The sequence below is a fragment of the Dromaius novaehollandiae genome, chromosome 16, assembly GCF_036370855.1.
Source record: "Dromaius novaehollandiae isolate bDroNov1 chromosome 16, bDroNov1.hap1, whole genome shotgun sequence".
Taxonomy (NCBI): Eukaryota; Metazoa; Chordata; class Aves; order Casuariiformes; family Dromaiidae; genus Dromaius; species Dromaius novaehollandiae.
Window position 1 is genome coordinate 5,182,047 of NC_088113.1, and position 25,059 is coordinate 5,207,105.

A 25,059-nucleotide genomic window follows, 5' to 3' on the forward strand; every position below is an offset into this window, starting at 1 on the left:
GACAGCTGCTGCAGCAGGGGAGGCTCTCGCGTTGCTGGCTGCTTGGAAGAGCATTTGCATGGTATGGAAGGAAAACTAGAGGCAGATGTTTGTGGGATTTGTGTCTAAAACACTTGTCAAATACTTCTGGGCTCTTTGGCTCCTGTTGCTGGCGCTGAGGGAGCAGACAACTGTGGAGGGCAGGCCCTCCACCCCGACAAGCATCTGCTGCCTAGGGCACGGATCCCTGGGCAAGACCTGACAGCTCTGTCGGGTATATTGTGGCTGAGGCTGCTTTGGGGAGGCCACGCGGCAGTAAGCTCCCCACATCCCCTTGACTGTCGCAGCTGGTGAGCGGGTTTGTCGAGGGCAGCCGCAGTGATCGCTGTTCAGCCTGGCGTCGCTGCCGTTTCCTTTGCTGACCCCCCCTGTGGCAGGGCTGCTCCTGGGCTTTCCTGGTGAAGCACCAGGAGATGGGAAGCAGTGAGCCTGTATTTCTCGTGTGTCTGGCAGTTTGCAGCCTTCGCCTGGTCCCCAGAGAGATCAGGCTTGGGCACGTCTGTGTGTCCGCGCGGCAGCCTGTGCCATCCTGGCGGCACGTCACCACCACGGCGGGCCGTTCCGGATCTCGTGTCTCTGCCTTCGGTACACTTGCTCAGCTGGTGCCTGCAGGGAACCCGTGGCCGTGGAGAAGAGTCTGGCCAAGAGGTGCTTCTGGCCAAGCCTGAACACAGCACCTTGTGCAGGGTGCTGAGCCCATGGCGTAGAGAGCATGGCGGAGGGCAGGCTTTGCCCCAGCGAGCTTTCTGGGTGCTGCAGAGCCACAGGTCCATGGGGTCCTCACCAGTCCCCTCTGGTGATGGGTGACTGAGGGGCCTCTGTCACGCAGCTGTTCCTGCTGGTGGCACTGCTCCTGTCCAGGGTGTCTGCTCGAGCTGTTCAGCGGTAGACTCACAGCTGCAGCCCCTCGGACGGGCCTGGTGTTGGGGGGTGCATGGGAGTGACCCCTGCCTGCAGCTACCTCTTCTCCTATGGGCTGCGAGGTGGGTCCCGCTCCACATAGCATCCCCCTGCCGTGCGGCGGCAGACCGGCCCGCGTGCTCTGCTGGCGGCTCAGACACCGTGGCAGCCGGCACGCTGGCTCCTGCCCCAGCACCGCTCCGAGCAGTGTTGCTGGCGAGAGGGTGCCTGCCCGGATGACTCCCCCTTACCCCACCTCGCTTGCCCCGTTCCTCCCAGCAGCTCTTCCTTCATGGCTGGGGTAACAGCCCTCTGCCATCAGCCACCACGCTGATGTTCCTGCTGTTTGGCAGAGGCTGGTGTGTTTGCTGCTTTCCTTCTCGGCTGCAGGGTTGGCACCGTCTGGCACGTCTCTCGGGGTGTCCTTTGCGGTTTGTGGGCCCTGGAGGGTATCTCTGCTGGCCCTGCGCGTGCCGCTTCACACCGGCACTGCACGTGTGAGATTTGTCTTCCCTGACTGGGCTCAGGTAGCACCGTGCTGCTTGGGGACATAGAGTCAGGGCCTTTCTGTGGCTCAGCAGAGCGGATGTCCACTCTGTGGTGAACTGGGGGTTCTCATTTACAGAGGGCATTTGATTCCTGCAGCTTTATTGCTCTGGGGGGCCCAAAGTTGTCTCAGCCTCTTGGAGGGGCACACCTCAGGTTCACCAGTCTCTTTACTGTGACTTTTTTTTTATGTTGTGTCTTGCAGAAATAACATTCATCCCAGATTTGATGATAATGAAAATACAGAAAAAAGAAAAGCAGGTTTGTGACCCTCTCTTCTTCTTACTCAGTTGTCAAAGCTTTGGGACCTTGCCCTATATGTGAATGGCTGCAGTTGGTGTGTGGTGGGAAAGGGGGTCTTTGCATTTCCAGTCAAGACCTCAGCTTTGTATGTTGAAATGTGACCCTGGCTGCAGCTTTAAGTACATAAATCTCAGCCTGGGCAATTGAACAAGGTGGATTTTATCTTCAGTAATGGTAATTCACTTGATTTGCTTTTGTTTCCTTGTAAGAGCATCTCTTCTTTCCCCACAAAGTCACCAGTATTGGTTCATGTTTGAATCTCATCACCTGGGCATTAAAATACGGCATTTGAACAATTCCATGTTTGCTCTGATTACTGCTAATAACACAGTGCTCCAAGACTAGCAGCAATAGGGAGGTTGGGGAAGAGCACTTCTGCAGGGCTGCAGGGGCTTGGCCAAAGGAGCTTCCCTTGCTCCAAAGTAATGCCATCCCACCAAGCTGCCATCTCTGAAGCACTGCATCTGGTCAGACGTACCTGCTTTTCCCAGAGGAGATTCATGAGCTAGTGGTCTTTGTATTAAGTGCGTGCACAGGAAAAACCTGACCATTGGCCCTCTGATAAAGGGAAAGGACCTGTTACTTGAGACTCTCTCTGCCTGCAGGGGTGAAATACGGCTGGAGGTATAAAACAAACCAGTCCACCCTGAGCTGATTTGTGTCTGTGCCACTTTTAATGGGAAATCATTGAACAGAACACTTAGTTAAGGGATAAATCTGCTGGAGAGCACGAGCTGGTGCCTCTTCTCGCCTGCTCTGAAGCAGTGTCTTTGCGCCGCTCAGGGCAGCGCACGTCCCTTTGTGACAGCAGGTTAACAAAGAGGAACGAGGGAGGGAAGGATTTGGAAAACATGACTGTGGTGTTGTTACAGGCTTGCAGCAAGCAAAACGCTATAAAGGTAGGAAGGTGTGTGTACAGTAAACCAATATTGTAAGAAATGGTGAGTTTAATAGTGTCCTAAAGATGCTGTAAACAGGCAGAGCCAGTCTCAAGCTGAGGAGCAGGGGAGCACGGCAGGTCTTGCTTAGCAGCGCTGCTGGGTCCCCCCTGCCTGGGCAGGGGGAGAAGGCCTGAAGAAGAGTGGAGCACTTTTGGGCAAAGGTGAGTGATACCTCTCCTCTGGTAATGAAGCCCAGGTAAGAAATTCCCACCACTCCGTTGCACTAATATAGCTATTTTTTGACTGCTCTGTAAATGGCGTTGCTGAAATGATGTGGGTTTTAAACACAGCAAAAATATCCTCCCCCAACATTTGGAGATTTTAGCTAGCTCAGTTGCTGAAGTGTTTTGTATAACTGTCCCCGTAGATAAAGGCTTGGGAGGAGATAAACTCATGCCAATGTGGGGAGGCAGGGGTAGGGATTGAATTTGTCATCTCCTGAGCTTTCTGAACCGGGAGCAGTGTAGGAGACTCCTTAGTTAGGTTTGATCCTCTTGTCTCTGTGGCTCTGGTGCAGGCTCAGGTCCAGCTCCTCTCTAGTGTGAAGCAGGCTTCCTTGTCCTTAAATTTTGTCTGAAAGTGGGGCGATGGAGTGCTGCAGCTTTGGGTTCAGTGGGAAGGCAGCCAGGCAGCCCTGCTCATCCCTGTGTGACCTGCTGGGCAGCAGGGCTGTATGCGCTGCTCCACGGTGCAAGGGCCAAGAAGGACCACGGAGCCCGCTGGTGTCAGAAAGCCTGGCTGGCATCCGGCAGGGGAGACGCTGGGCTGGTTCTTCCTTGTGTGTGTCTCTGGAAGTGCTTCAAGGGCTGAGACCCTGCTGCCTGGCCCTTCCTTCCCTGGAGCAGCTGCTGCGTGGACAGTCTGCTCTCTGGTCTGCCTGAGTCCTACCTGAGCAGAAGACAGTGGGCTGTACGTGCTTGAGCTGGGACAGGATCATGTCGCAGAGTCCCCTGGAAGGTCCGGGCAGTAGTTAGAAATGCCACTGTGGATTCAGTGACTGGAAGAAGGCCTGGCCAAGCAGGGCTTCCAGGGAAGTTTGGAAGTGTTGGAGGGGATTGCTGTTTGGGACTTCCCTGGCGTCAGTAGCTCCCTGCCACGCTCTCTGCAGAGCCTGACGGGCAGTGTTGGAGGCAGCTAGCAAAACCAGCCAGAGGGGCCGTTCCACATCCCCCTGGGGCCAGACACCTGACCCCAGGAGCTGCCCCCACTGTGTACACAGACTCTCTTTGCGGCACCCAGGGAGGGCCATTGCCTGCAGGAGCCCACTGAGCAACATCTCTGGAGAAGATGTCATGCTTGTGTGGTTCCTGGGACTCTCGAAGGCTGCAAATTTCTGTACGTCTGCCAGCCATTCACCCCCAGCACCTCCGTCTCGGTCTTTGGCCTGTAAGTGCAAACTCAGGCCCGTGTGTATGCCGGGAGCTGTGAAGGCTCAGCAAAGTGCTGGCACCCTTCCCCTCGGTAAGGGATGCCAAGGAGAGCTGTCGCCTTCCTTTGAGAATGGTTCTGAACTTGCTTTCTCCTCTCCCAAGACTCTTCCATGGCTGCCCTGAGCAAATGCCTTGTCCTGCCCATGTTGCAACCATTGCCAGTGGATTGCAAAGTCCAGGTTGGAGAGCAGGGGTCTCGCAGCGGGCTCTCCTGGGAGGAGCTCTTCTCCGTGCTGCATCGGTGCCCCTTGCAGCAGTGCCATCCTAGCATGGATTGGGCCTGCTTGTAGTTCAGGGTACTGCCGACTGGTGCAACAGCTGAGGGACTGTTATTAACATGGTCAAGGTCTATGTTTGCATGACTCTTCTTCCTTAGTAATGCATGAAAATCTGGTGGATTTGTCACCAAGCTGTGACTAATTCGTGAAACCTGTCATTTCCCTTGTGACTTACGAGGCTTCATGCCAGGGCGCCTTGTCTGCTGGCAGAGGTGGGATGGGGGAGAACTTGCCTGACTCCCCCAGAGAGCAGTGACAAGCGGTAGATTTTCTTTGAGAGGTTCTGTGGCTTCCACAGCGTGTTCGTTCCCTGGGCTCCCTTTCCCAGCAGAGAGCACAGAAGGCTCTATCCTGCTCCTCCTTGGGCAGTAAGGGGCCTTCTATACCTGCTTATTTCTGCCAAGCTCTGACTTGTTGAATAACCTGAGAAATATTGAACTAAAATAAATCTAGTTGTCCCACAGTGCCTGCAGATCTCCTTATTCTACAGATATGGAAGTGCTCCCCCCTGCCCGCATAGACTGTAAGAGCAGAGCAGTGTTTCTGGGCTGCCGGAGTGGGAGGGTATTGGAAGCAGTGTGATTCATTAGCTCCTGCCTTCTCCCAGAGGGCTCTTCTGCTTTTTAAGCCTGGGCTTGGAAGAGATGGGAATGGCGCGATCCTCTGCGCCGTGTGGCTGGCGGTGTGAGGAGGCAGCGGGCAGCGGGGGACAGGCCGGGGACTGCAGGCACCGGGCCGCTGCTGCGCGCCCCTGGGACCGGGAACGTGCCGGGCAGCGTGAAGCCCTCCTCTGGGAGCCTCGCGTCCCGCTGCGCGTCTGAGGGAGGCTGTTTGCCTTTGCTCCAAGCACTTGCTGTATAAAATGAAGGCTTTTCCTGGATTTTATGGGTCTGTTTTAATGAAACATGAGCTTTGATGTCTCACTTGCTGCAAGTCCTGGCAAGGGGTGTTGCTAGAGCTCACCAAGGGCTGGCGCAGAGTCCTTCTGAGCAGCAGTGGAAACTATTGCACGGGGAACTGTGGCTCCCCTGCCCCAGGGCCCCTGTGGCTGTACCCCAAGCCGTGCCTGGGGGCTCCTGACGCACCTCGGACTCTTTTCTGTCCTGCTGAGGGTGTCAGGAGTGATGATGCCTCCGTTGGGTGTGCGAAGGGGTTTTGCTCGGCCTAGCAGCGTGTGGGCACCCAAGCCTGGTAAGGAGCAGCAGATCGGGTGGTAGGTCTCGAAGGGCAGGGGGAGGCTGTAGGAGCAGAGCTGTGAGCTGCAGGGGAATGCGCTGCTCCTCCACCCTGAGCCAGGACTACTTGCCAGCTCATCTAGAGCCACAGTCCTGAGGGCTCCTCACCCTGCAGACACGTGCGGCTCTCTGCAGGGTCTCCTGGGCAGAGTGCAATTGGCTCCAAGGCCATGGCTTACGAAAATGGTGCTCCCCTTGGGCCACTGCAGGGCAGGGTGGGTTTCCTGCAGGCGGGAGTGGCGTTCCCTCTCCGCTCCAGTTTGCAAGGCAGAGCTGTGCGCATGGGAGCGCACGCGTGCAAGTTCCTGCTCAGGCTTCTGCCCCAGGCCCTCCTATTTCCATATTCTTTCCCCACCTTCCTTCCCTCGTTGCCAGAGAGGATCAAGCCGGGAGGGAGCAGCATTCCCTCTGCCCCTGCTGCGGTGCCCTGGGCCAGGGCGGTGGGTGCGCGCGCGCCCACTGCCTGCACCGCCGGGGCTGGGTTGCTCGCAGGACGTTGCTTCTCCGCTGTGGTTGTCGTGAGGGCTGCATCTCAGTGGAGTGTCTTGGGAACGGAGCCAGGCCCCACCTCCGTCACGCACATCCCATGGTGACTGCAGCGCCTGCACAGAGACATAACGGAGGGTGGCACTGGAGTATTTTTAGCTTCTGCTGCATTGTATTAAGGGCTGGAAACAAGGGGTTTGGACACCCTGCGACTGGAATACAGCAGTCTATGCTGTGCACGCCACCAGTGGGGACAGCAGCTGCTAGAGAGGGTGGATGAACAGCCTCTTAAAATGTTGTGTATGGAAAAAGCTGCATTTTCCACTCCCGTCATGGTGCTCTGCAACTAGTCGTATTGATGGACTGAGCTGGTGGCTCCCAGCACAGCTCCCTCAGGCAGAGCTGTGTGATTGTGCCCGTCTCAAGATGCTCTCCCCATGAAGACTGGCCTGCCAGCATGATGGTAGCCTTGCTGGTGGGTTCAGTCAGTGTTGTGGACAAAAGTCTAGCAGCTGAGGTGCTGGGCGTCCCCCAGATGTTGGCCTCTCTTTAAAGAGCATGGAAAGCTTCCATGAACCCTGCAGTTGGGGTCCCCGTGGAGGCTCCACATGTGGGGCAGATCTGTGGGGTTTGAGCTGGCTGGTGCCCTGTCCTAGCCACAAATGCGGGGCTTCCACAGAGGCATCCTGCTTCTCCCGGAGGACTTCAGGAAGGCTCTGGTCCAGCCTACGCTGAAAGGGTTTGCGTGGTGCTAGCATTTCCACTACACTGGAAAGGGCTGCTGCGTGTGAGATGGCATGTTGTGCGGCAGCTCCTGCTGGCCTTGGTGACACCACCCAGCACAGGTATTTGCGCGGATGTTGTCTGAGCCCAGTAGCCATGGGAGCTGGCTTTGCTCTTGCTGATGAAGGACAGGATGGAGCTGCAGCTCACGTGCCAAGGCTGCGGGCAGAGCATTGCTCTGCTGCCAACACTCTGCTTTTCCAGGGGGGAAGGCTTGAAGGGCTCGGAGCAGGGCCTGGAGGTGCAGAGTGGGGCAGAAATTGAGGCCGTTGCTCCTCTCCTCTTCCCTCCTCCAAACTCTCCTGAAACTTGTGGGGTTTGGGTAAGGAGTAGGAGCGATGCTGGCTGACAAGGGAAGTGGCTGTTCCCATCGGCACTGGTATAACATCCGCTTCCTCCCCAGCATTCCCAGTTCACAGCAGCTTTGCTGTTGGTCTGCGACTTCTGTCATTTGGATGCAGGGGAGACTCTTTGCTGCCTATCCTGGTATTGCATGAAGAGTTGTTATGCTGTGTGATCAGTGCCAGCTTTACTGGCCGAAAGGCGATGCCAGGCTCCTCAGCCGCGGGGCTGGGAGCCCAGCACCCTAGGAGGCAGGGAAGATAATGTGACCGTGGACGGAGAAGTACTCTGGGCTGCGTGACAGTTCCCTCCTGGCCGTGCGGACAGTGCAGGCTTTCCTGCTCCTTCCAGCCAAGCCTGACCCCTTCTGCAGCACCCCTCTGAGGTGCTTGGGCCCAGATTTCCATATTCTCCACCCAAAGCTGTGACCTGTTCTCCTCCTCACCTGCTTGCTCCTTAGGGTTGTCATCCCAGGCTCCCTGTCCGTAAGGTCTTAGTGTCATCCCTGTCCAAGCGCCCTTCCTCCCTGTCTCCAGCTGCAGGCTGTTGTTCCCTCCCTCTTCCCCTGCTTGCTCTCCCTCCATGGTCCATCTTGCCCATCTTCTCCCCTGTTATCCCTGAAGCTGCCTGCATCTGGCAGGGCAAGGGAGAGGGCTGGGAGCACTGGCTTCCCCCACCAGGCCTGGCGCGGGCTGCAGGGGGTCCTGCATGCCCCGGGCAGGTGTCCGCGAGCTCTGCTGGACTCCCCCAGCGCACTGGAGGGGTTGAAGAGAGGGTCTGGTGGTGCTGTGGGACCTACTGGGCTCAGTTTGCTGCTTCTCATCTCTGTGCATGTCTGGCTGTCCTTGCTGATTCAGCAGTTTGGGAGAGGGGACCAGGGCAGGAGCAGCCGCTTTGCCTCCCACCTCTGGATGTTGTGTTCTCCTAACTCCCAAATGAAAATGGGGAAGTTAAGGCAAATTGGAACTGCAAATAAAGTAGAACAATTTTATTAAATTAAGGAAATGCACCATTAAGGCCCACCATAACCTTGACTTTGCCCTCTAATGGGGTCGTGCAATTATGAGTGTTCTCTGTTAGCCTATGGCTCTCTGGGGAGATTTTAAACGTTTTTTTTTTCCCTGACCTTCTCTTTGACAGTAGTTAGACACGTGGGACAAGACTCGGCTCCAGCTGCTGCTGAGGGACTTGTTTTCCTGGATGAAATATAACTTATAGAAGATTCCTCTGGGAATGAAAAAATGTACAATTGTTACATAAAAATATATTCCAAAAACATAAAATCGTTGCAGTGCTCACCAAAGAAATGCCAGCTGAGAGATAATTCAAAGGAACATCTCTAAGCCTAAAAAGTGAGAGACTGCTTGGATATTGTATCAGATGTTCAGGGGAGATGTGTATCGTCCCCAAAACCTGGAGTTCTTCTCCCCTCTTCCACAAAATAACACAGAAGCAGAAAAGCTTGTGTGATTAATCAGGCATGCAAAAAGACATGTACAAGACGTGTAAAAGAGGCTGTTCAATGTATAAAGATGTATTTTCTTGATTGACTTTAATTTCAAAAGTTACAATAGGAGAAGGAACACACTCTGGGAATTTAAAAGTAACTAAAAAGGACTAAATCGATTTTTAGGAACCACTTGCTAAAGGCATGAAATCCAATAATAAATTCTTTTTCAAATATCTCAAGACTCAAAAACCTGTAAGAGGAGCTATAGGGTAAATAAGCCATTGAGGTGTCAAATGAGTGCTTGCGGAGATAGGGCATGGGCAGAAAAACACTGCTGTGCAGACAGGAGCGTTCCTAACCCATCCTAGCCATCCTTTATCGCAGAAGCATCTGAGGATTGCTCTTAAATTAAAGGGCTTGGTGAAGGCATTTTTGAGCCAAGTGACGCAAGTCACTAGGATTAGGTGGTATTTGCTCCAGAATTGTAAAGGAGCCTGATGTGATGTTGGGAATTGCTGATAGTGTTATCACCCGTCAGGTTCATGGGTATGTAAGTGAAGATGTAGCAACTGCGATGCAAAGCTTCAAAAAGGATATTGGGGTTTTCTGGAAAATTAAAGGCCAGTGGGTTTCCTTGTGTATCGGATAAGTTGTTAGGAGTTATAATAAACACTTGCATTAGTATAGCTAGCCATGAAAAGACTACAATGGTGAATAGTCAGTGTGGTTTTTGTAAAGCAAAGTCATGCCTCACAATCTGCTGCAGAGTTCAAAGATAGTCTGATCATGTGGGTAAGACTGGTCGGGGCTGATACAGTTGATGCAGACTTTCAAGTAACTATTGAGAAAGTTTTTCACCAAATGCTTTTGAAGAAGATAAGTAGTCTTCTGGTAAGAGGTCTTTTTGTGAATTAATGACTGCTTAAAAAATAGGAACCAAAGCACGGGAAAAAAATTATCAGTTTTCACGGTGCGGAGCAGGGGAAGGTTACCTGCTGGTTCCTGCAGGTGTTGGTGCTGTTAGGTGTGCTCATAAGTCATCTGGGAAGGCAGGCAGAAAGTGCCTTCTGTTTGAGATTATCTGAGATGCTGAAATGAAAACTGAGTCTAAAAGAGTTGAAGAAAAATTGTAACATATGCCAAGTAATGCATGTGGGGGAACCAGCCCTACTTGTACGTTTGCTGGGGGCTGTCCCCACTCCTGGAACAGGCTGTAAAACACTGGAAAGAGATTCTGGAAAGCATCCGCCCTGGGGGTTGTCTCAGAAATGTATTCAGTGATTAGGAAAGGGAGAGGGAAGAAAGCAGAAGCCCTCCTGCTGCTACATGGTACACCACATCTTTGATACCACGCACATTCCCCTTGCTATCTCAAAACTGATTGAGTTAGAAGAGGTACAGAGAAGGATAAGACAAATGATCTGGGAGATGAAACAGCCCGCATTCAAGGAGAGGATGACTTGCCACCTGTGCTTAGCTGGGCACAGAGCTCGAGCGATAGAGAATGGCAAAACTGTGGACAGGACCAAGAGGGTAACAAGGAAATCGTACTTCGTACTCTCACACCTTGAGAACTCAAAGCTGCTTAGAAGGGCAGCAGGACTGAACAAAGTAAGTGCTTTTTTTCCCACACCTAATCAATGTGTAGTGCTCCATGCTACCAGGTGCTGTGGAGCCTAGGGTTACAAGTGGTTTCACCTAGCTATGAGCCACAGTGGTCCAGATTCAATCCTGCCTCTTCAGCTTCAAAGCCACAGTTTGCCTGAGCAGAATGGGAGGCAGAGCACTCTGCATGTCCTGTGCCTGGCCACCTTGGAGTCAGAGCTCTGGCCTAGATGGGCCCGCCGCTGATCCAGGGCTGCTGCTTTTTGACTAGGCCAAGCTTGGTTTGCCCACGACAGAGCTGTGGCTTCCCAGGTAATAACTGGCACCACCTGGCTTCTGTGGCAAATATGCTGGGGCTGCTATTTGCCTGGTTGAGGCTCCTCAAGATGAATATATTTCTTCTCCTGTGAAGGGAATCTGAATACGGTTGTGTGTCATTCCGGGTTGTTGCCACGAGACAGGCGTTATGGCCAGTAGCCCTGACAAAGCAGCAAGCAGCCTGATTGCCCATGGAGACATGTATCCTGGGCCTCCCTGCCCAAGGCTGGAGGTTGCTGCAGCAGCACAGCTCCATCAGGTCCGCTGTCCTCCTTCATATTGCACAGGTCATTCAACTCCTCATCATGTAGAAGCAGAGATGGTGGTTCCCTCCTGTGCTGGGACAGCGGTTGATGCTTTAGAGCCGGCTGCACAGTGACAGTGTGCTCTCACCTGCTGCAGAGGTCTAGCCAGGCTGTGGCCAAGCAGTGGCCGGCAAGCCGCAAGCGTGCTCTGAAGCCACGTGGAAGCACAGTGTTCCCAGGCTTTTCCTGTCAACTTCTGTTGAAAAGAAGTCAGGATAAGGGAAGTAGGAAAAGTCTGTTGGCTGGCTCCACGCCAGCGTGCCAAACTGACTGCAAATTAGCGCAGGGCAGCACGGTCCTGTGTGGATGGCAGGAGCTTGTCACGGTCATGCAGGGGCATGATGTGGAGCCTTTTCCCCTCAAAACAAATCCAGCTAGACAGCCGTGGGTGCAGAAGGCTTGCTGAGGCCAGCAGTACCATGCACAACGGGTGCCTGGAGATGCCTGGTTTCCTTCGCCCCTCTGTTCTGCTGCTGCCTGTGCAAGCTGTGGCCACAAGCTGCTCAGTCCCATGTGCTGGTGTTTGATGACACTTTTGTAGTGGGGCCTGCGCCAGAACCTTCTGGCTATTCCTGTTGGAAGCAAGTGCTGCTGACTGGTACCAAAACTAGGCTTCACAGACCCATCGAGGCAGGTTTTGACATCCAGGTGCTCACAGGGTGTCCCATGGCGAAGTTAACGCTTCCCTTGGTATTGCTGGATCTGCACGCCTGCTGGGGGCCGATACACGCACCCGTGCTCTCCCTCCACAGTGGGGTTGCCCAGAGGCTGGAGGGGCTGTTGGCAGCTAGGAGGTGATGCAGGAGGAGGAGAGAGATTCCCTGTTTTGCCTACTTCTTCTCAAACCATCTGGCAGCATGTGGTTGTTTCTTTAAAGCACTCAGCGTTTACTGCAGCACCCCTTTATGGCAGGCTGGGATGTCTTTATAAGCAGTCACAGAAATGCCCTTTCAGATTTGCCTAAGAACCGCAACACAAGCACAATTCAGACCCCACAAAGTAGGTCACAGTTTGAGGCCCGCTCTCCTGACAGCTTCCTTTTCAACCCGCCTCATGTGGTATGGCCCGAGGCTCGTGCCGGGCAGCGGGTATGCCAGCGCTTACGTGTTTGCTTGGTTACTGCTCCGTGCAGACACCTGGTGCCTGAGGTTCACAGGCTTCCTGACCCAGCTGAGGTTGGGGTCAGGGCCTGCATGGGCTTTATAGTCTGGGTCAGGATCCAGACGGCAGATAGGGGTTGGTGGAAAGTTTTGGTCCAGCTGGCTGGTACGTGGCTGTGAAAATCATGAGCCAGTTAGGCACTCCCAGATGAGCGTTGACCCCATTCCCTGTCCTGTCCAGATATGGCATTGGCATGGCTGGACATGGCCACAGCAGGAATGTCCTTTCCAGCTTTGCCTACAGTGCTCCTGTCTGCTGGGGCCTGTGGGAGTGAAGGTGTTTGCTGTCCTAGGTTGTGCTTGGGTTCTCCCTGGCCTGGAGCGGATGCCCTCTTCTCCACGGCTTCCGCTCAGTGGTCAGTGCTTGGGCAATGCAGCCAGCGTGCAAGAAGCCCTGCAGCTAACAGTGGTGTGTACAACTGATGCAAGTCTCCAACTGTTCAGGCAGGCAGCAAGAAGTGTTTATTTTCTGGGAAGATCTGATGCATGCAACAAGAGAGACCCACATTTCCATGCCTGGCAATCATGGCTTAGCTCCCCCAGCCCACTGACTGTCAGACTGAGCTACTCCAGAGGCTCAGCACAACTCCTGGTCTTCCGCTACGGGTGAGCAGAGGAACCCCTCTCTGGAAGGGCAGTTGACATCTGCTGCTGCTGGACAGCACCAAATCTGCTGCATCCAGATCCGTTGCTCTTTGGGTGGTCTGTCTGCAAGCAGGCAGCCCCTTCTGAGACTCAGGGCTACAAGCCATGGCTGGGAAAGAGCAGATCACCCTCCTGCTGTGCTAGGATGCTGAAGATTTGCTTTACATCCGATATGTATCTATATTGCCCCAGGTGTTTATGGGACCTTCTTGTTGCCCTCTTCAAGCAGGAAGCTGCAAGGCATGTTTAATTCCCTCTCTCCTGCCCTGCTGGAGCAATCCCTGGCCCTGGGCATCAGGTGGTGGCCTGGGCAGGTGGGTCCCTCAGCGACTCTGTGCCTCTGCAGAGGAAGGTGCTGGAGCGCAAGATCAAAGCCAGGGCTGTGCTTGGGGGCAAAAGACAGGTGCCATCAGTCTCCTCCCTCGACCTGTGTAGGGCTGGTGGTGTGGGGAACCAGAAGGCCTCATTCTAACCTTCCCTGCCGGGTAACTGCCCATTGCCCACCTCCATCAGCTTCTCCTTTGAGAGACATGGAGCTACTGGGGCGAGTCCAGCAGAGGACTGCTAAGATGGTTAAGGGACTGGAGAATCTGTCACATGAGGAAAGGCTGAGAGAGCTGGGCCTGTTCAGCCTGGGGAAGAGAAGACAGAGGGGGGATCTTACCAATGTGTATAAATATCTGAAGGAGGGTGTTAGGAAGAGGGGGCCAGGCTCTTTCCAATGGTGCCCAGTGACAGGACGAGAGGCAACAGACACAAACTGAAACACAGGAAGTTCCATCTGAATCTAAGGGAAAACTTTTTTACTGTGAGAGTGACTGAGCACTGGAACAGGTTGCCCAGAGAGGTGGTGGAGTCTCCATCCTCGGAGGTATTCAGAAGCCGTCTGGACAAGGTCCTGGGCAACACGCTCTAGGTGACCCTGCTTGAGCAGGGGGTTTGGACTAGATGATCTTCAGAGGTCCCTTCCAACCTCAACCCTTCTGTGATCAGGCAGGGAAGGGGAGTCCTGGCGTTTGAGCTGTGTGAGGCTCTGCATGTGGTGGTTGTTAGGCCTTAACGATAGACCCTGTATATCCAGGTATAGAAAGCTTGCAGAGCACAGTTCCCAAACATTTACGGCCTTGCTGGGGCTGCAGGCCAGCTGCTTTCCTTACAAACGCCTGCTAGTTCTCTATGTGGCACTTGCCTCACATGCCGCCTTTCTGTTCTCTCTGCAGCCGCCGAGCTTAAAAGTGCTGAGCCGCTCCCCAATGTCGGATGCCTCGGGTGCCTGGGAGTGCAAGGCGCAGGACCCCTTTGCCCGCAACGAGAAGGAGGACGAGGTGCCCCATCAGGTGACGGCCACGGACGTGGGCAGTCAGTGCCAGTGCCCGGAAGAGGAGCCTGACGGGACTCCCCAGAAGCGCACAGCAGCCCAGAACAGGATGCAGGACAGTGGGGGTGGGGGCACAGGGGTGAAGAAGAAACGGAAGAAAAAGGAGCTGGGAGAACAGGATGGGGGAGAAAAAGCAGCTGTGGAGAAGGAGGTGAAACCAAAGAGGAGGAGAGAGCCTAAAGAACCAAAAGAGCCTAAAAAGGCCAAGGAGCCCAAGAAGCCGAAGGAGCCCAAGCAGAAGGAGGTGGCCAAGAAGCCCCGGAAACCCCGGGAACCCAAAACCCCCAAGGAGCCTAAAGACAAGAAGAGCGGCTCTGAGCCTGCTCCCAGAGCAAGACCCAAGAAAAGCAGGTGGGTGATGCTGTGACCTTGTCCTTGTGCATGGTGTGGATGGGGTCTTGGGCTCACGGGAGCTTCAGCCGTGCTGTGACTGTAGAGAGCCGCTCCCCGGCCACCACGTTAGAGCAGAGGGAGGAGCATGTGCAAGGTGTGTGGATGCCTCATGCCGAAGGCTGGCTATGCGGGTGTGAAGGCTGGCATGAGCTCTCTGGCCATGCAGAGGCAGGACAAGCAGGTGCTGTTCTAGGATGAGACCCTATGAGACCCCAAGCCAGTGGTGCTGTGTGCTGGAGAGAATGGAAGAGTGTTGGCCACTCCTTGGCCTGGCCTTTGTGCTGAGTGTCCTGGGGAGCAGAGGGCCTTTCGTGAGGTACCTCACAAGGACAGCAACATACTGTATGCTGAAGGGCCTGTCATGCCTATTCTGGGGCCTAGGCAGAGGATATGTGTGACTTTAACCTGACCTTGGGACTTTCTGTGCAAGTGAGGGCAGGGTCCCTGCATGCTTCAGGCAGACCCAGAGGCCAACAGCCTGGTAGGAGAATCTTCCATCAGGTGGAATCTTCCGTCAGATGTTGTGGGAGGATGGTAGAGCACTGAGTTTCCTCTCATGGGCTATAGGACCTGTCCCTTCCCTGCAGGCTGTGATGCTGTGTGTGCGGCCAAGGCTGGCAGTGATCGTGGCAGGAAGAGAACCGGGCGTTGTGCTCCCCTGCCTGCTCCCCCAGGCTCTGGGGAAGCAGGAGTCTCTACCTCCAGCTACGTTAGACTCAAAAGGGCTGCAGTTCTTCGAAGGCCTGAGGACTCTCTTGTAACGCATAACAGAGCACCACTGCCTCCAGTAATTTCCCATCCTTTTAATTAACAGGCTGATTTCTTAGGAAAGCTTTTTAATTGGGAATATGTGCAGATAACAAAGCAGGTGTCTGCAGTACCAGCATCATTTGACCTACTGTCTTGGACTGGCAACGTATAAATGTTTTTGGAGACTTCTCTACAAAGCAGGCCTGTTGACTGGAGTTGGACCCTCCTCATGGTGTTGTAAATAATCCACAGAACGCGCGTTTTTCTACAGTAAGTGAGATTAGTACAGGAGCCAGCTGGGAATTTTTCAAAAAAGTTTTCTTTGTTGGAAAATATCAATTTGTTAGAATTCCTTGAGGAAACTTCCCTGGAAACGGTTGCCAGAAGGAGCTTCTCAGTGCCTTGCTGAGATCTCTGCTAGATCCCTCTGCCCACCTCCCTCCTGCCGTGGCTAACCGCAGGACACTTGTTCAGAGGGAGGACCTACGCCTGGATCTTTCCCACCCCAGGCAGCGCCCTGCCCAGAGTGGGGTCAGTCTGCTTTGCTCGATCTCTGCTGGAGCTCTGCTTTGTGCAAAGCTCACTGACCGCCCGATCTTGGAGAAGCCGAGCCTGTAGTGCCTGCATCTGGGCTGCCGTGTCCAAGGAGCAGCCCTCGGCAGCAGGCTGTTGTCAACTTGGATTTGTCATCGACAGATTCAGACGGTCTCTGGGGAGCTAGGACACTGAATCCTGAGCAATTTCACAGGACAGGAGGTTGTTTCCACCCAAGTCCCCTTAGTGCCCTTTCGTGCGGGCTGGTGGTGAAAAGAAAAGGACGGGCAGCAAAACCCCGACGCGAGGCTGGCAGAGGCAACTCGGCGGGATGAGAGCTGGTCGCCTTGTCCTCGGTGGGGCAGGCGGGAGCTGCTGCGGCCGCAGAGGCGGGGAGCCCACAGGCGAGCTGCATGGCACTGTCACTTCTGGTATTCCTCGCGCTCGGCATTTTGCACGCGAGGGAAGTGCAGCCCCCGCTCTGTGGGCCTGTGAGCCAGAGCAGATGTGGATGGACAGATTGAGCCGGCAGTGCCGGGAGAGGGAGGGGAGGGCTCCTCAAGGCCCTGAGGAGGGCCGGAGAGGACTGTGAGCGGAGAGAAGGGAGGCTGCTGTCAGGGAGCAGGGCTGGAGCAGAGGGGAACGCACGGGGCCACGCAGGGCTCCGGCCTGGGCAGGACATTGGAGGGACTGTCGGGAGGCCAGCAAGACAGGGGGGTTTGGCTGCTGTGTTTGCACAGGCTGGAGGTGGAGTGGGAAGGAGAGGAGCTGCAGGCAAGGAAGGGAAGGGAAGAGTGAGGCACATGTAAAGACAGCGCTGGATACCGGGAAGGATCCTGCTGTTCCTTGCAAGGCAAACTGCAGGCTTCGTCTCAGCACTACATGTGGCTGTGCCAGGGCCCTGTGGAGGCAGTGCCTGCTCTTACCGCTTTTTGTTCTCCAAAAGCAGGTTTACTGCCTGATCCTTGTTGCTGTGTGGGCAAGACGGGCTGTGTGGTCATCCCATCCTGTGGGACAGGCAAGTCAGCTGCGCTCCCCGAGCCCCCCAGCTTGGCCTCGTGCCCAGCATGCGAAGCTGCCCTGGTGGCAGGCTGGATTTGAGGTTATGAAGGCAGCTTGTTTACACCTCTGCCGGGGGTGAGAGATGGAGCTAGCAGCATTTACTAATGCTGTCTCCATCACTCCTGTAAGGAACTGCCGTGTAAGCTGTCCCAGAATCAGGCCCTGAAATAGGGTCCAGGTGGGCACGAGGCACCCAACTCCATCGGGCCCACAGCCATGGCACTGGCCTGTGGGAGCAGCTGCAGAAGAGCCCTGGGCACATGTCCCTCTCGCAGCAGCTCCTGTGGCACTGCTGTGAGGATGTGCCTGGCCAACACAGGCCTGACTGCCCCTACTGTGGGACCTCGGGCCCAGACCAAAGGGGGGAAAATCTGGGGAGGAGCAGACCTTTGGTGGTTTGGGCTCTTGGAGACTCTCAAAGCTCTTGTCCAGGAGCTCGCTGCCACCCTGGCAGGTCTCTTGTTTGTTGCCATTGCCTTCCTAGGGCTAAACACGGCCTGTGACAGTGTGGCCTGTCATGGATAGATGGTAGGCAGGTCCAACTGGTTCTCTAAGCTGGGGGATTGTGGTGGGCTAACCTCAGTTGCAGAACTGGAGGCCATAGTCCCTAATGCAAAAGGCACAGCAAGGTCTGGAGGTACTAGGAGAGGGGCTGAAGGGGGATCTGCTTGCTGTGCTGAGGCCAGGTGAATTCTTGGGGACATCATGAGGAGCCTTGGTGAAGAGACCACTCCGCACACATGCACACACATGAAAAAAAAAGTAAAATAACTCAATAACTCATACTTTTTCAGTATATTTTCCCAGTGGAGCCTGAGCCTGTAGTGCTCCTTCGTCTTGCTCTTATATGCTTTCTAGGAGGATCTATGTCCACCACTGCCATTTGGAGAGTTCAGTCCTTGGGTCCTCCTTGCAGCTTTCCCCTTCCGCAACCCCTTTCAGAGCCCCTTCGTGGCTTGTTGCATCGGTATTTGGGTTAGCAAGCAGCAAATCCATCCAAGAGAGGAATGGCTGCTGGGTGGGGACACCCCTGGGTGTCAAGGTGGAGGCTCGGAGGGGAAGACAGCCTGTGACAACTGTGCCTCCCCGTGCCCCCCAGCCCTGGCAGCACGTGTGTACTCCACAGCCAGGGTGAGAGCAGGGAGAGAAGTGGGGCTGGGGGCTCCCATGGCAGTGAGGGAAGGGAGAGGGGCCTGCGCCAGGCGAGCGGCAGACAGGGTAGGCGCTCTGTGCAAATGGAATGATTGCTGGGAGTTCTCTAAGTGGCAGATAATAGTGGCATAATTTCTTCTAAATTATTTCTAATCACAGCCAACTACTGGTTCATGAATGAAGCAGTTGTTAATTGTGACTTACAAATCAATATCTTGGGAGTTATTGCTCTGGTGGAAGCAATGCTAGCAGTGCATTTTCAGGGCTTCTAATTGAATTGCGGGTGCACGACCAGGTCATTTTTGGCCTGAACTGCAGATTTTTAACTGTTTTTTGGCAGCTCCGTACAAGTAGTGATTTTCTCATCAAAGGGGGGTAAGACTGAGACATGGTTTTGAAACCAACCGTTCCTCTGCAGCTGTACAAGTCTTGTATCTGGAGGGCACCAACTGTGGGGCTGACTGTGAATGAGCAAGGCCAGCTCCCCTTTTTCTGGCCTGTTGCTCTCAGCCCAGGGAGAGACACCAGCTCTTTGAAATCTTTCTCTTAACAGTGTGCATTGGCAGAGGGCAAGGACAGATGTGCATGTTGGGAGCGCTTGTTTCTTACCCTGGTGCTTCGAGGGCACGTTCCCTGATGCAAACAGGTTGTGGCCCTGGCTGGGATGTGCTGGCTGGGTGCTGGGTGTCCCTAGGGGTGACCAGGAGGCCCTGACCCCAGGAGCTCTTGCCAGGGGCGCTGGCTTTTGAGGGCTGGAGGTTCTTGGGCTGCTGAGCTCTCTGGTGTGAATATCATGCGTTTTGTGTTTGCAGGAAGGTGTAGGGATTCACCAAGGGAAGGGCCTAAATTCTCTCCCTGGCAACGGCTTGGCCTGTGACTTGAGCACTGAAGGCAATTGCCTGCTGTGCTGCAGCCTCCCAGGGTGCCCTTGGGAAGCCGTGGTGACTTCCTGTGGTGACCCCGTTTCACAGATGGGACACTGCAGTCTGGGGGAGTCTGGGACTTGCATCCTTCCCATGTTGGCGGAAATCACAGGGCTGGACCCCTTCTATCTTGAGGCACAGGCCAAGCTCTGCGCTGCTGCTGTCTTGGAAGGGGGTCGGCTGGTGCGGCACAGGGAAGACAACCACTTGCTGGAGCAGCTTCTACCTGGAGGCTGCCCTGAAGTCTTTCCTGGGGGTCTGGCAAGGCTCTGTGGCACATACATGCAAGGTGGCCAGCAGTGCCACCAGAACAAGGGTGTCTGGTACTTCTCAGGCTGGGGTAGAAGGTTTGTCTTTGAGGTGCCAGGACTTGAATTGCCTGTTGAGCCTGCTGAATGATATTTCTGACCTTCGTCGGGGCAGGTTGTGTGCGACTGCTATGCTTGGAGTAAGCAACTCATTACCCTGACTTGCTGGGGTCAGTTGGCGGAGACCTCGCAGGAGCTGTAAACAGAGCTTGGTGGTGGGGAAATCCTTGTACCTAGGCTGAACGTAGGTCCCCTCTTGTGCCTCCCAGCTTGTACAGAGGCTGTTGTGCTTAGGCTCAGGCCCTGGCCTTCATAGTCTGAGGAAGTAGTCACTGTGTGGATCACCCCAGCCTGGAGGGGAGAGGCTGTTCTGGGTATCCTGGGCTCCTCATTCCACCTGAACTGCTGTATCCCAAAGCTTCCTGCTCCTCCTGCCCTAGACCAGCTCGCCCTAGCTCTCCCTGCCTTAGGAGCTGCGAGGGCCAGTGATGGACTGAACTCATTTTCCTGGCCCTGTGGGGCCATTCCGCGGGCTGGCTAGAGGAAGCCCCAGTCGCTTGCTGCCCCACACCAGGCAGGGGCAGTTGGACCTTTCTTTCCCAGTGTACTGGAATCAGATGGGGAAGCTGTCAATGGTGATTAAGGAGAAGGTGCAGACTCCCTCCATGACCAACTGGTCTGTGCAGGAACGAGCACTCCTCATTGCTGGGGGAGACCCCGGGAGCCTCCTGCCACCTCCGGGTGTCATGGGGGAAAAAATGAGTCCGGAGGAGAGCCCTGTGCAGGAGCTTCCTGGCTGTGCCCCATAGAGCTGAACTCCAAGATCCGTGGAGCAGGGTTTAACTGTCAGTCTGTCCTGGCAGCAAGGAGCAGGGGCCCACACCTGTGGAGAAGAAGAAGAAAGGGAAGAGGAAAAATGAGATCCCGGTGGAGAGTTTGGAGTTGGATCAAGATCTCCTGAGCCCGTCTGTGCAGAGCCCAGAGGAATCCGCTGAGTCGGCTGACAGCCAGGTACATCCGAGCTGCAGGCTGGCTGGGCTGGCTGCTGCTCAGAGAAATCCAGGCACCCAGGTACTCCTGAGTGGGCAGCTGAGTCCTGGGGGTGCAGCACCCAGTGCTTTCGGCAGTGTGGACTGTAGACTCCAGCCCCAGAGGGGAGCCACTAGGTTATTTCCACTGGTGGCACTAGGTTTGGTGCAGACTGCTGCCCTGTGTGCGAGAAGAGGGAGCACTGCACACTCCTCGGCCTTGAATTCCCTCCACCATGGCTTCTGGCAGTGCCTTCGGCGCGGGACAGGGCAGGGAGGGCTGGCTGCCCCATGGGACAGGGGGGCTGTGCACGTCTCTGCAGGGCTCCTCTGCCCTTGGGCTCGGAGATTGCAGAGCTGCAGTGCTGGGCAGGCTCCACTTGCGTGGAGCAGGATGGCTTTCTTATAGGCTTGTGCACTGTGAGCAGAGCCCACGTTTCTCCCTGGGGCCCCCATAATGCTCTGTGTGTGCTGTGCAACCCTCTCTGGAGGAGCTTTGCCTGGCAGCAGTTCCTGCCCCCATCGCTGCCTGTCGGCCTCAGAGCTGCCGGGATCCCAGAGCACTAAAACTGGGCCCTGCCTGAAACATCAGCCAGTGCGCTCCCTGCACTCGCGGGGTGAACGCGGGGGTGCCGGGGCTGCGGGGGCACGCAGACCAGGTAAGGGCAAGTGCTCTGCTCCAAGGTGCTGATGGAGGCGCCGGCAAAGCAGTGATGGAGACCGCTGTAGATGTTCAGCTGTGCAGGGGCTTGCGTCCAGATGGCTGCCTGTTCTTTGTGCCACCTCCATCCCACTGGCACAGGGGGTGGTATGGAGATCAGGCAGTCCTGAGGCTTTTTCTCCACCTGCGCCTGTTCCCCATGTCAGGCAAGGGGGAGGTACTTGGGCTGCCTGTCTCCCCAGTGACCGCCTTCCTTGTCTGGCACACAGAAACGCCGCTCAGGACGCCAGGTGAAGAGGAGGAAGTACAATGAGGACCTGGATTTCAAGGTGGTAGATGACGACGGCGAAACAATAGCTGTGCTGGGAGCCGGGCGAACCTCTGCGCTCTCCGCCTCCACTCTGGCATGGCAGGCAGAGGTAGGGCCGGACACGGGACTGGGAGGAAGGGGCCTCCTGCCTCCCGCAGGGTGCTCCAAGGGTGTCAGTACCAAGGTTTGAGGATGGGGAGGAGGGCAGGGGATTCCAGCACTGGGATGGGGTCGGAGTGCACATGTCTGGGAGGGTGCAGGGTGACTTTTCAGGGAGTGTGAGTGCGCAGAGGGATAGGAGGAGGCATGCAGTGCTCTGTGCAGCTGAGAGGGACTCCAGAAGTGCAGCCCATTCTGAGGCAATGCAAAAAAAGTTAAAACTTGGCCTTGGGTCTCCTGGCCGCTCTGGACTAGAAAAGCCCACTGGGCCCCCATGTAAATGAGCTGGTGTAGGTAAGCCTTGGTCCTTGAGCTCCTTGTGGTGTTCTGGTCGTAGTGTTGTCTCCCCCATCCTGGCCTATCCTTTGAGAGTATTCACAGCTTCGCATGCCCCAGATTCTTTGTCTCCTCCATGTTCTGCCTTTTGGCAGTTCCTCTTCCTCCTCAGTGCTGTGTACCTGCTGCTCTGCTGGCTGGTCATGTGAGTCTTCTGCCCTGTCACATAGCAAAGTTGGTGCTGCTGCTGCTTCATAGCTCTGTCCCTCCCATCAGCTGTGCTCGGTGTTGGTCCAACCTTTCTGCTCCTGCTGGAGGCTCTGGGACATGTTGTGCAGCCGGAGCTGTCCCTGACCAACCCACTGCCCATGCCCACCTTGGGCTTCTGCCCCTGTAGCTGTGGGCTTTGTAGATGCCAGGTCATCATTTTCTGTCCACGTTGCCGATCTTCCTCAGTCCCTCTGAGTGTAGAGCTACCCAATCTGACTCCTACCAACCAACCTGATCTGCTGGGCAGCATGGCTGGGACCAAATGGAGTCACCACACCTTGGGCCCCACTGCGCTTCCTTCTCTGCCCACTGTTTCATCCCTGGCTTCTGGCAGGTGCTGGCAGCTCCTGCCTGTTTGTCTACATGTCCGACACCTGCAGCTTTGTCCCTATCTCTGGTCACTAACAAAGCTGCCAGATATTAATAATGGTCACTGATTGTTTTCATAGCGTTCTTGTGTCCATCTCTAGTCCCCTCTTCACAAGGCTTTGGCATGCATATTAGTCAGCCCTGTTGCTGAGCCAGTAAGTGTGACCTGGCCTTATGCTCCCTGCCTTGCCCGGAGGGGCTGCTGCATACCCCAGGGGACATGCTGCCCTTTCTCTCACTGCTGAGGCTTCTTCCGCTGCTGCTTGGGGCTGTGTCCCCAGCCGGGCTCCTGGGAGTGAGCTTTTCAAGTGAGATTTTCAAAACAGCAGGTGGGAATGAGTTGCCTTTGGCCTGTCTCCATGCTGCCAGCCTGCTGTCCTCTGCTCTTAGTCTTGGACTTCCACCTCAATTTGTCCTGTTCCAAATCAATTATTAAGGCTGGTATCTGAAGGCAGCAAGGCTCAGTGCTGAGGGACTGCTCTGGGCTCCTGCCAGCAGGCTCGGCGCAGAGCCTGGCCATGGCTGCTCCCAGGGTCGGGATCAATCCTGTGGTGCTGGAGGTCAGTGTCTTTGTTGCTGTGCACAGAACTCAGTGACACTGGGGCATGTTACGCCAGTAGTGCAAGACGGGAGTGCTGGGCCTGCAGCGTCTCTTCTGCTCTACCTGCCTCTCACGGTCCTGTGGAGACCTCAGGGCTGCTGTTCCCTTGGCCTGAACTTGCAGCTTACCTTCCTGGACCCTGTACACATTTCTTGGCAGCTCTCTGGGGCAGTGCACAGCTCCTCCGGTGGCCCTCAGGCTGCAAACGATACACCGCAGACCTCTGTATGCCAGCTTACCTGCGGGTCAGTGTGGGAGCTCCCCAGCCACCAGGCTCTGGAGGCTGCTCTGATGGCAGTGCTGCACCTGTGGCCGTGTTCACACAAACCCTACGTGGCCAGGCTCCCTGGTGCAGCTGTGCAAGCGGTGTGTGTCAAACTGGAGCACACGAGCTCTGGAGTGGGTGGAAGGGTCTGGGAAAATGGGCACTGCATGACCGGCTGCAGTGGCAGCATCTGTGTGTACTTCCCTCACCCATGCTACCCTGGCATCAGGCAGAAAGGGCAGAAATTCCCCTGTGGACTGCAGCTTAGGTACCCAGATGTATCTACTCTTTCCTCTTCTCGCTGTGTTGCCATGCTGGGCACTGCACATACGTGTGGGCCCAGTGTCCTCCATGGTGTCCACCACAGTGGGGTAGTGCAGAGGCAGAGGGTCAACTGAGGGCTGAGACATGGAGGAAGGCACTGCAGGCCCCGGCATGGCCTTGGATGTTCCAGACCCTATTGGATGAGTGGTATGGGAGGAAGCCCTTCTACATGCCCTGTGGGAACAGGGTGACCTGGCTGGCTGCCCCCTCCCCACCTGCCCCATGCCTCTCTTGGACGGGCCTTCCTAGTCCAAGAAGGAACATCCCGGGGCTGCTCTACCCGGTGGCCAGGCTCTGTGCACATCTGAAGGAGATGAACACAGTCCTCCTTTCTGCTCTGTAGTTTGCTTTCTCTCCTGCTGCTGTACCATCTCCCAGCCTGGACAGAACTGCTATTTCTAATGCTCAAAAAAGCTCCAGACATTTTTGCTGTCTTTCCTCTCCCCTTGATCTTTTGCTGCCTCTCCTGCTGCAGCACAGACAGGCACAAGCCCAGCTCCCTTGTCCCCCAGCTCGGTCAGTGGTGCCAATCCTGCAGCAGAGCATGGCTGGGAGAGATGGGGGCCCCTTGGACTCCCCACTTGCTCCATGCCTTCAGTCTTTGGGCTGGAAGCTGGCCAGTATCAGGACCACCTCCACAAAGCTCGTGTGCTCAGAGCGAGGATGTGTGGGGTGAGAACCTGTGGGTGGACAACGGAAGGTCTCTGTGGCCTTGTGGAGTGAATTCTTCATGGCAGGCCCAGAGCCAAGTGACTTGGCATGGAGAGCTGTGATGGGGTGCGGAGCTGCCTCGCCTCTCTTCAGGAGAGGGCATGCAAAGGGAAGGAGGCCAGCACTTTGAGCCTGCCTGGGAGCAGCTGGATTGATAGCGGCAGGGCTGGGGTACTGCTGCTCATCTCGTCCTGTCTGCGAAGGCCCATGTGTCCCTGCTGGCCTGGGCATGGCCACTCCATGGATGGGTCAGTTGGGTCTCGCTCTCCTGAGTGTGTAGGGCTAGTGCTCTCCTCTGAAACACCCTGTGGCTCAAGGGGACAAGAAGTGAGTTGGGCCAGGTCCCTGCTAGCCACCAGCTGAGCATGGAAATGAAGGCTCCCACTGTGGCTTCCCCCTGTCCCAGCTCTCCCTCTCTGGTCCATGTTAGTCTTTCTCTGAGTAATTCGATTCACCCAGCAGAAGCAGGGCTGGTTTTCTGCCAGGTGATCTGTTAGAGGGGCTCGGCTGCGCCCTCAGAGTAAGGACCCCCCTCCTCTCTCCCAGCTGCTGGCTGAATTGTGTGGCCCTGGCTGGAGTGGCACCAGGCCATGAGGGTTTGTCATGGGTGAGTGTAGCTGGGCTGGCAGCACCTGGGCACTAGCACCCAGAAAGGGTTCCCCAACCCCAGCTCTTCCAGCATCCTGCTGTGCTGGCATTGCCTGCCCAGCTGGTGGGTCGGGAGAGGAAGAAACAGCCAGCTCTGTGCTGGGAGGGTGCCAGAGGCCAAATCAAACAACAGGCTGGGAAACCAGTGCTCTGCTTTCCTCCCGGTGTCCC

At 55.6% G+C, this 25,059-nt stretch overlaps 1 protein-coding gene across 9 annotated transcripts in view; it reads left to right on the top strand.

The window, feature by feature from the left end:
• CHD6 (chromodomain helicase DNA binding protein 6) overlaps window positions 1-25,059 on the top strand; it is a 100,715-nt gene that overhangs the window by 30,958 nt on the left and 44,698 nt on the right. For 8 of the 9 annotated variants that reach the window (XM_064521354.1, XM_064521355.1, XM_064521353.1 and 5 more), the window contains 4 exons: window positions 1,691-1,746; window positions 13,987-14,495; window positions 20,130-20,277; window positions 21,225-21,374. In XM_064521354.1, the coding sequence (XP_064377424.1) occupies window positions 1,714-1,746; window positions 13,987-14,495; window positions 20,130-20,277; window positions 21,225-21,374 (840 nt within the window). In that variant the 5' untranslated portion in view covers window positions 1,691-1,713. The remainder of the gene's footprint in view (window positions 1-1,690; window positions 1,747-13,986; window positions 14,496-20,129; window positions 20,278-21,224; window positions 21,375-25,059) is intronic. The other variant, XM_064521357.1, reaches the window with a different exon arrangement.